Genomic DNA, 11,092 nt, shown 5'->3' with positions numbered 1-11,092 from the left:
AGCCTTAACAATCTTGTTTAGCAGTTCTGACTTTATCCTAAAACAAGGGAAAGCCTATGTCTTAGACAGGGAAAGGGCATGATAAAATGTATGCCTTAGCAAGATTACTCTGGTTGAGAGATGAATGCATATGAAGAGGGCAAAGTTAAGGGCCACATAATTCCCCTCACTAAGGGACTAGCCACCATCTTGAATTTTGCCAGTGTAAGCTGGAAAAATATAGGGTAGGAGGCAGGGTCACAACAGCATATTTAAGTCTTGAAGGGATGGATGCAGAAGGAAGGCAGAGAGTGAAGAAATAGAAGAGAGGAAGAATGACTGGCAGCCAAGGCCTTTCAGAGGTGAGAATGCTAAGGCTCAGAGGGGAGAAACCCCTCTCTCATTCTCAGAAGAGGGAGAGGAAATGATGGGTAAAGTGTAAATAATTTGGCAAATTTAGTCACAGGAACTTGTAAGAGTTCTTATCTTTTTTTCCTTTAACGCAGGAAGCAAAACATAGTTGTCTGCCCATAAGGAGGAAGGTGGCAAAGGATTAGTATGGCAAACACGGTTGGCTAACCCAATGTCGTCCTCAACCCCTATCTGGCCTGCTTTCCCTCTAGAGGTTGAAAACGCTTGCCTACCTTGTTGCCCTTCCTTATGCAACAAGGAAACATAAGCCGGATTTTGCTAGGGTTTTTGGAAAGCTTTTTGCTTAGTATGGCTGTCTTTCTCCTTTCTTCCTGACTTAATCCCAGTTCCTAGAGCTGTGATAGCTCTCTCGAAAATCAGATAAAATAGCATGAGGTAAAGCTAGACCAGTCGTCATTCCAGCTGCAGATTGAGAGCCGGCAACCCATCTTCCAGATTTCAGGTTGAAAATTCCTATCTGTTTAAACCACCAAAGTTGGATTTTGCATCCAGAAGCATTCCTAACACAGAAAGGCTTGCTGTGTTAAGCCACTGTTGTAAGGACAGTGATGAACATTTGACTTGGTCTCTGAAGAGAATGGGAGTGGTAAACAAAAACAAACCATATAGGATTATTGGTAATCTTGAAGGCCCAGATGAAGTGAAAGCCATAAAACAATACCAATTTCATTTTGGAGTATTTACTGTCCATGAAAATTAATATAATGGGGGTGCTAATAAAATGCTAATTTTTAAAACCAAGGTTAGCTCAACTAATTCTCCTTTTATATAAACTAGTACCATTCACTCATTAGGATACCTACATAACTGCAAAATAATTCAAAGTACACAGAAACACCCTTTAAAGATTCATCATATACTTAGACAATATGATTCACACCACTTTCTGGTAGAGACATTCAAATTATTCACAATAAAGAGAATGCAACCTTACAAAGTTGATGGCAGCACCAAGTGAAGATGGGTGCTTCCTTCAAAATACTTGATTTAGATTCTGCCATCTTATTCACATAGAACCCAAGAAACTCTTTCCATAATTAAGCAGTAATTCACAGTATATACATCTCTGAGGCACTTGTTGTTTCAATAGATGGTTTGCTCCTCTCTGTAATTACAAAGACAATGAGCCCCAAATAAAAAGTATCCTACATTTTTAGTGACTCAAAATACACACAACTCAATATAAAATTCATATTCACTAGAGCTACAAATCATAATCACTATCAGAAAATTCTATAATAAAATTTACATTCACTTCTCCTCCTACTAATCTTACATTTATCAGCATACCAACTAAGCACAGTGTGGTAATTCCACATATTTGGAGTTCCTCTAAGCCAATGTCTGGAGATACTCTAAGATATGGTTGGATTTTCCGAGAATGAAATGTTTTACACTTTATGAGGAATCCAACCAGACAAAGAAGTTTACTATGAGTCTCTTCTCTTATTCCAAGGACTTTGATTTCTAATGTTTGCCTCCATATTGGGTAACTGTAGCACCATGGAAAACACAATACATGTATTATTGTAGTAACATTACAGAGTTTTATCAAGAATCTCTGGAAAACATAATTATGTTGTTTGTCCACTGTCAGAATAATTTTAATAATGTACAATTCAGTAATTTTATTTTTAAACAGGGAATCTGGCTGAATTAAATACAGGTAAAACATAGCTACTCATATCCCATAGATAAGCCAAATAAGATATCCCATAAATGTCTTAAAATTTATAAACTATAATGGTTAGGTTCAACAATTGTTTATAAGGGACTGCAGTGGACCCTTTAAATTGAACTTCAGTGATTTGTCCATATGTACAAGAGCATCAAAATCCAGGGTCTCATTTCATGACAGCATGTCCAGAAACTCATCTTACTAAGAATACAGAAGACTCTGAAAAGGTTGTCTTGTGATGCTTGAAACATATTCATAGTTGATTTATGCCAGAAAAGGGGACATTGAAGCATTGTCATCAGCAGTTAAGGGCTTCCTCTTCCAGTTAAGCTGTGGTACATTTCTCCGTCACACACTGTACTTGTCAACACTTGTGGTACATCAGTCTTGTTTGACAATTTTGTTCATCTCCCTTTTTTCTTTATATTAAGATGATCATCCACCTTACAGAAGCGCCCATAGAATAATATTGTTATGAAAACGTTCCTTATGTTTAGCCGACTCCTTGTAGACAGGCAGTCATTTTCATGTTTCCATTGACTTATTTCCAAATTACATTGCGAAGGAGATTATTTTTTTCCAACATGGGAAATTAACTTGATATCAATAGTATGGAGGCTCTCGTGTGCTTTCATAAAAGATTAAGGCCCTTTATTTATCTGCCTCCTGAAAGTGACCTGGGACACTTCAGCCTAGTCTTGAAGTACAAATTCTTTTGGGCCTCTGCAATCATATGTTCATATTTTGAATCTGATAACAGAAGACAAAATAGGAATTGTTTTTTATTTTTATTTATTTTTTTTAGAGACTGAGTCTTGCTCTGTCCGAGGGGTTCAAGCAATTTTCCTGCCTCAGCCTCCCTAGTAGCTGGGATTACAGGTGCACGCTGCCATGCCTGGCTAATTTTTGAATTTTAGTAGAGACAGGGTTTCGCCGTGTTGTCCAGGCTGGTCTTGAACTCCTGAGTTCAGGCAATCTGCCCGCCTGGGCCTCCCAAAGTGCTAGTATTACAGGCATGAGCCACCGCACCCAGCCAGGAATTTTTTTTGAGTGCTTTAATTTTTGGTCTTTAGAATTCTAGTGCTCAAGTTATGAAATGGAGGAGAATGTCTATTTTTACACAGGGTAACTCACACATTCCTTCTCAATGAGGGAAAAAACACACTTGTCTAAAAAGATATATACTAGTTCATTATGTGTGTTAATAATGAAAATAGTAGAACATTGAGAATGCCTTTTCAAGGGCTGCATAGGGATGGAAATCTGAATTAAGCTTTGGAATTGCAAACATCAGAATTGAGACTGCATTGATAAGCAGAAAAGCAAATAATGCTGACATGAGATCTTCAACCTTCTCTCCTGTGGCTTTCATGATTCTTGAAAGGAGACTGGTGCTTACTAAGACCACTGCTTTATACTAAGGAGCATTTGCACCTTGTGTCTTCCATTGTGCTGAAATAGCTCTGAGTATATGCTTTGATTCCCTCATGATACTTATGGGACTTTTTGTCTTTTCCTATGTCTAAAAAGATTCGAGTTCTGACTAAAGGCTTTGCCACAGTCATGACACTTGCAGGGCTTCTCACCAGTATGGGTTCTTCGATGCTGAATCAGAATCACGCTTCGGCTGAATGCCTTTGCACACTCGTCACACGCATAAGGTTTCTCTCCACTGTGGATTCTCTGATGTAAAATAAAGGCTGAGCTCTGACTAAAGATTTTGCCACATTCATCACATTTGTGTTGTTTTTTCGGAGAAGGGTTTCCTTGTCTCCTTTCAAATCTACCATCTTGTTCATAGGTTCCTCTATATGTGGAAATCTGGGAGGCATTCATATGAAGGATGTTGGAAACATCGCAATGCAGTTCTATGCCTAAAGAAGTCTTTTGCCTTAAAGAAGATTTCACATTTATAGTTTTGATGTCTTCATCTGAAATAGAAAAATGTCACCAGGAAAGAGAAAGGATGATCCAAATGAAATATACATGATTATTGCTAGCATGTTTATAAAACTACACACAATGTGAAGGATTGAGAGTGTAAGACAAAATATTGAGAAGATTATATAAGACAAAGAGAAAGGTTTACATACTGAGGAGGCAGTCAACTAAACTATAAAGATGCAAAGTTCTATGGAAAACACAGAATAGGGAATAAGGATAAAAAGATATGTCAGAGACTAAGGAAAGTCTGGAAGGAAAGAAAGGGCTTAGAAAGAAGAAATGATTGGAGATAGAGAGACAGCTAGAAGGAGAGGAATCCAATGTGCCAGTGGGAGTAAGAAACAAGATTTAGGACTGGGGTGTCAATAAACAAAGCTTAATAATCATAAAGGAATCAGTAACTATGCAAAGAAATGAGCTGAAGAAAGCCAAGGGGCCAAAAAGGAATGTGGAAAATAAAGTAAGAAAATATAAGTTAGGCAAATAAAGGGAAGATTATAGACTAGGATAACTAGTACCTCAAAAGATCAAGGGTAGCAGAGTACCCATCGATGAAAAACCTCTACTCCTGTATGGATTTTATATTACTGGTTGAATCGCTGTTTGTTGTATTATTTTGTATTACATTTAACGTCCATGAAAAATGTACATGGCTGCTTATGGGCTGTGGCCACTCAGGCGGCACACAAATCTGGCTTGATGCAGAGGGCCTTATGACTCAGGGTGCCTAAAGCTCCAGCAGAACTGCTAACTCGGATGTGAAAATGCCAGTGTAATGTGGATGCATTACCTGAAGAAATCACTTCAGTTATCCTCATGGTGGCATTTTAACTGAAGCTGCTGAAAGACAGGAGCTTAAAATGAGTTTATAAAAGCAAAGTACAACAGTTTTGGACATGTCTGGGGACATGACTTGGCTGGGGCTGACTGTGACTACTGGGCATGCCTTTATCTGAAGTAATTATATAAATAAGATTAAAAGCAACCCAGAGAGGTACTGATGATAAGTGATCCCCTGGGCCCTCTCAAGGCCTAATCAAAAGGATGGGGTGAGAAAGGTGGTCTGGGGAGAACAGTTAGTGATGGAGTGTGATACTGAATAAGAAAACTGAGTTGTTGTTTTACTCTTTAGAATTTACTTAAAATGGATCTACTTGCTGTCTCTACAATCTCCTTAGAATCACCCAACATAAGCTCAAATCTAACATAAGCCCTTCCCAATTCCTTGTTAATAACACACCCCATAGTTTCTGTGCCGTGTTCTCTTTCTTGCTGCAGCAAACTAAATAAACCTAATTTAAAAAATACATAAAAATCAAATCAAATCAAATGGGTCTAAATAGTTATTACAAAAGGAATTTAAAATTATTTCTTGTATTTATTCACAAATATGGTGTCTCAGTCCATTTTCTGTTGCTTAGAATAGAATACCTGAACTTGAGTAATTTATTGATAAAAAGAATTTATTTCTTATAGTTATGGAGGTTGAGAAGTCCAGGGTGGAGGGGTGCATCTGGTCAGAGCCTTCTTGCTGGTGGAGACCCTCTGAAGAGTCCTGAGGCAGTGAAGGGCATTTCATGGTGAGGGGGCTGAGCATGCTAATATGCTAACTCAGCCTTTTCTTCCTCTTCTTATAAAGTTACCAGTTCTCCTATGATAACCAATTAGCTCATTAATCCATGAATGAGTTAATCCATTTATGAGGGCAGGGGTGATAATCCAATTACCTCTCAAAGGCCTCACTTCTCAATACTGCCACACTTGGGATTAAGTTTCAACATAAGTTTTGGAGGAGACAAATATTCAAACCATAGCATATGGCATACTCATTTATTATTACTAGTTTAAGTGGAAATCATTTTATAAATGGTAAGGATTCTGTCTCAAATTCATTTTTGATAGTTTATATTCCAAAGTGACCTCAATGATTAGTCATTACTATCAAAATCCTCGCATCAATTAGTACTTTACAGTACTGAGACCAAGATCATCTCCCAGAAGCTTTGATAAGACATGACTCAGTACCACAGAAGTCATGTTGTGGCCTTAAGAAATGGTTTTATTATTCTATCAAATGATTCTGGTTCTCTCTGCCTTGTACTGTAAGATCCTGGACCCGTTGCATTCTGTTTCAAATTTCTACAAATCTTAAAAAAAATGTAGGAAATGCCTCCATGAGGACAGTCACAGGTAAGATGTGGTTCTTGCCACACCTGGCTTTGAGGTTGATCACTTCTGTAGTCACCACCACACCAAGCTACTGAGGCTGGGATGGTCTCTCTCCCTTTCCTGATGGAAAATACTTTTTTGTGAAAAGACTTTCACTTTTGTAAGTAAACCAAGACAATTTCTAGACTGGAAGTATTATGTGTCCCAGTATAAGCCTTCAGAGAGCCAGTACTTGCTAAGTTAGGGTGAACAATGTTTTCTAAATCTCTTTCTAAATTACTGTATTTACTTTGTGTAGTTTCTTATAAAAATTCCCTTGGAAAAACTCTAACCTTGCTTAGCTATCAGCCACCCCTGAACTATGGAAGCAGTGCTGGAGGGAGGAAAGGAGATGCCCCCAAGTAGGATTTCCCTCTTAATCTCTGGCTCCTATTTTATCCAGGATGATCATCTAGAAGGAGGGTCTCTGCTCAAATGTTGCTTCATCAGAGAGGCCTTTCTACCACTCTATATAATAAGATCCTATCGCACTATTCTGTTTAAAGTAGCATGGCCCTTTTATCAAATGAAATTTTACATTGAGTTCCAATATATAAAACAGATGAAAACGCAGCTACTCTGTCTGAAGCAGCAGTCACAGCCTACAAGGCCTCTAACTCAGCCTTATTTCCACCTCTTACCTTCCCTCTAACCCCCTTATTCTTTGTTTTGTTTTTATTTTTTCCCCATAGCACTTATTTGTTTAGTATCTGCAATGGAAGAATAGATTGCTACACAGCTATTCTGGAGCACTTATAGAAAGCAATGCAAATAGCAGTTGAGGCCAGTTGAAGATGTGAGGGAGTAGAGAAGTGTATTCAAAGCACGTATGAGAGCAAAGTTATCTTAGCAGCAATATAGGCGATTCTGCTACTATATCCCACCAGTAACTGAGCAGTTATATAGGAAATGATGATGAGGATCAGTGGTCTCTGGGCTGTGTACCTTGGGGTCCCACAGAAAGGCCTCAAGGGCTGCCTGAGGATAAAAGGGCTACTTTAAAAAGGCATGAAAACCCTGATGGAGATGTCAGGGATTTAAAATCTGAAGATTTTATAAGAATCTCTGAAAAAGAAGCAAGAACAAAATACTGAAGATCTTCATTTAGTAGGACAAATAACAGAAGTTCCCACAGTAAGAAGGAGATGAGAGGGGGAGATTTGAGGCCTCTTGCATAAATCAGCTGAGATGTGTGTGGTGAGCAGAGGGCCCCCACACCTTCCACCATGAACTGAATCCTGCCCCCTCACCATGTGGTCTTAAGGACTGAAGCTCCCATGATGCTCCCTGGAGCTGCTTCTTCACAGGCATGAGCTGGCTACTTGGCAATTCCTCAGTGATTTCTGAAGGTGCTAGCTTCTCTGCAATCATGTCCTTCCTTTGTCGAAAAAAGATCTAAAAACAGGAATAATTGAGGCTGAACATCATCATCAGATTGGGACTTGAGGATAAAATAACAGAGAAGAAACTATGCAAAAAGTATGATGGACACAGGAAAAGGGAGGGAAAAAGTAGAGCCACCTTCTATTTGCTGGGACACCCATTAGTACTTTCACCCCTTTACATCCAGTTGTGCTGAGTGGGAATACAGTTTGAGAGCTCTACTCCCAGTGATGTGCCAGCGCTCTTGACTCAGCCTGGGGGTTCATCTCCACAGGCATCCTTCTTACCTGCTGTGGTCCATCAAGCTCTCTCTCCACATCCTCCAGCACAGTCAGTCTCCTCTCCATTCTCTGGATGATGCTTCTGCACCCAGGCCTGAAGCTCTTTTGGGAGGATGGCCAGGAACCGCTCCAGCACCAGCAGCTCCAGGATCTGCTCCTTGGTGTGCACCTCCGGCCTCAGCCAGAGATGACAAAGTTCCCGGAGCTGGCTCAGAGCCTCCCAGGGCCTAGGTGAATCCTGGTAGCCAAACTGCCTGAACTGCTGGTGGAAGGTCTCTGGGCTGTAGCTGCTGCTCCAGTGGAGGCTAGAGTCCAGATCACAGGTCTGCTCTTCCTCTTCCATCTTCACTGTCAGAATCCCATTACACTCCTCTGAAGTTTTTGTTAGGAGTGATGATGACTTTCCCAATTTTGCAGACATTTTGACAGGCAAATAGCTCAGTACTGTTAGGCTTTAATACTCAAGGAGGTGAAGCTCTCCTGATGGACACTCCTTAAATATGATTAAAGAAACAAGTGGAAAGAAGACAAAAGACAAATGCTTCTTAGAACAAAACCATTAAGATTAGAAACATAAGACTGTATAGGAAATACTGACCTTAGTCTTAACAGAAACCATGCTTTTATTTATTTATTTATTTTTGAGACGGAGTCTTGCTCTGTTGCCCATGCTGGAGTGCGGTGTTGTGACCTCGGCTCACTGCGACCTCTGCCTCCTGGGTTCAAGCGATTCTTGTGCTTCAGGGTCCTAAGTAGCTGGGACTACAGGTACCTGCCACCACTCCTGGCTAATTTTTGTATTTTCAGTAGAGACAGGGTTTCACCATGTTGGCCAGGCTAGTCTTGAGCTCCTGACCTCGGGTGATCCACCCGCCTTGGCCTTCTGAAGTGCTGGGATTACAGGCTTGAGCCACCACGCCTGGCCCAGAAACCATGCTTTTGAAGAATACTTCTTTAAGAGAACCAAACAGCTAAGACTCATTAATTCATATGCATAAGTGATTCACAATTCATTCTGAAAACCATGCCCACAAGGCTACTGAATATTACAATAAAAGATGAGCCAGGATTGCATAGAAGCTCCCAGATAATGGAAATAAGGGAAGCCTGAGAAATGCTCTAACTCTGGAGCTAGTTCAAAGAGCCAATCAGTTTTTAGTGTGCTGCAAAGAGCTCAAAGAAATAGTCTCATGAGGGAAGTACTTTTGTGTGACTTTTTTCAGCTTTTACTGTTAAAACATTACTTTGACATTAAAGGAACCATTAAAAAAAAAAAAACAAAAAACCCAATCAGCTGGGCACTGTGCTCATGCCTGAAATCCTAGCACTTTGGGAAGCCGAGGTGGGAGCTGGGAGGATCACCTGAGCCCAGGAGTTTGGGACCAGCCTGTGCAACATAGTGGGACCCCATCTCTACCCCACAAAAAAAAAAAAAAGAAAAAAAAGGCAATCACATTCCTTCATCTGAATGTATTTCCATTTTTTTCATATTAATATTATTTACTTATTTTAAAATACTTAGGTTGCTTCTAATTTCACTATTATAATTAATGCTGGGAGGCACATCTTTATGAATATACTATTTTTCTCCTTTCAAGCATGTCCCAAGGCCTCTGCTTGTTGAGGATCAAAGGAGAATAGCAAATTGTCTTGCTATGTATTATCAAAATATTGCACAAAGACTGTATCAATTCACAATACCATCACAATCATAGTGACTTGTAAGGGCAACGATTTCTTCAAGTATTATTAGCTCGTTAGCAATAAAGGGGGGGCACGGCACTTTTCTTTGTATCATTTTACTGATAAGTATCACCAGTAACTAATCGCATTTTGTTGTTGTTTTGTTTTGTTTTGTTTGAGATGGAGTCTGGCCCTGTTGCCCAGGCTGGAGTACAGTGGCGGGATCTTGGCTCACTGAAACCTCTGCCTTCAGGGTTCAAGCGATTCTCCTGCCTCAGCCTCCCAAGTAGCTGGGATTACAGACGTGTACCACCACATCCGGCCAATTTTTTTTTTTTTGGGACAGAGTCTCACATTGTCGCCCAGGCTGGAGTGCAGTGGCACGATCTCGGCTCACTGCAAGCTCCGCCTCCCAGGTTCATGCCATTCTCCTGCCTCAGCCTCCCGAGTAGCTGGGACTACAGGCACCTGCCACCACGCCCGGCTAATTTTTTTTTTGTATTTTTAGTAGAGACGGGGTTTCACCGTGTTAGCCAGGATGGTCTCGATCTCCTGACCTCGTGATCCGCCCGTCTCGGCCTCCCAAAGTGCTGGGATTACAGGCGTGAGCCACCCCGGCTAATTTTTAAAATTTTAGTAGAGACGGGGTTTCACCATGTTGGCCAGGCTGGTCTTGAACCCCTGACCTCAGGTGATCCATCTGCCTCGGCCTCCCAAAATGCTGTGAGTACAGGCGTGAGGCACTGCACCCGGCCTAATCACATTTTTTAAATTGGGCAGGAGGTGTATGATAGTGTTTGTACAACTTCAGCAAATAATGACTACTTTAAAAATCTTACGTGCACCTCCATCTTCCCTCGTTAGGTATCCTGCCATTTGATTTATTTTCTCACTTCACCAAGTATCGTTCTAGGTTCTGTATAAAGCCTGTGAGTTCATAAAGCTTGTTACCAAATAAATGATACAACTTTACACAATGATGTGCTATGAAACAAACAGCAGACACACATATTAATAGAATTTACTATGTGCCAACCACTGTTTTGAACACCTTAGTAAAAATAAACAAAGGTTAAATCCTCATAAAAGCCCTAGATTATTTTTACCCCCATGTTGTAGACGGGGAAGCAGTCACAGCAAAGCCAGGTATTCTGGCCAAGGGCAAAGCTGGGGTCTGAATCCAGGGCGTCCACACTTATCCATGGTGCTGTGTGGTTAAGAGGCTATAGGCAGCAGGGGCCCCTGTGGTGACCCCTGCGCGTTGTCTCAGCGCAGAGGAGGAAGTGGAGGCAGGCAGCCGCGCTCCCAGATGAAGCGGGGCCAGAAGAGTCTGGGGAACAGGACCCGAGAGGTGGAAAGGGTTGAGGTCACCGGTTTGGAGCCGTCAGGTGCCCTAAGGGATATATGAGGGACCCCGGGGCCAAAGCAGCCTCTGGAAGAGAGTGGCCGCCCTGTTACTTCAGCACCAGGGGCAGAATCTGTGCTAAACTTGAGGGGAGAAGGA

General features: G+C 41.0%; 1 protein-coding gene across 1 annotated transcript; it reads right to left on the bottom strand.

Annotated features, from left to right (window-relative positions):
- Positions 1-1,985: 1,985 nt before the first annotated feature.
- On the bottom strand, positions 1,986-10,837 carry ZNF396 (zinc finger protein 396). Its single transcript, XM_055234472.2, is given in 5 exon segments — positions 1,986-4,020; positions 7,492-7,636; positions 7,912-7,957; positions 7,959-8,398; positions 10,695-10,837. Coding segments are annotated over 4 exon segments (996 nt in total). The 5' UTR covers positions 8,327-8,398; positions 10,695-10,837; the 3' UTR covers positions 1,986-3,583.
- Between the last annotated feature and the right edge of the window lie 255 nt (positions 10,838-11,092).

The sequence above is a fragment of the Symphalangus syndactylus genome, chromosome 1, assembly GCF_028878055.3.
Source record: "Symphalangus syndactylus isolate Jambi chromosome 1, NHGRI_mSymSyn1-v2.1_pri, whole genome shotgun sequence".
NCBI classification, from domain to species: Eukaryota; Metazoa; Chordata; class Mammalia; order Primates; family Hylobatidae; genus Symphalangus; species Symphalangus syndactylus.
Note: the sequence above shows the minus strand (reverse complement) of the source record. Positions and strands in the feature narration are given on the sequence as shown.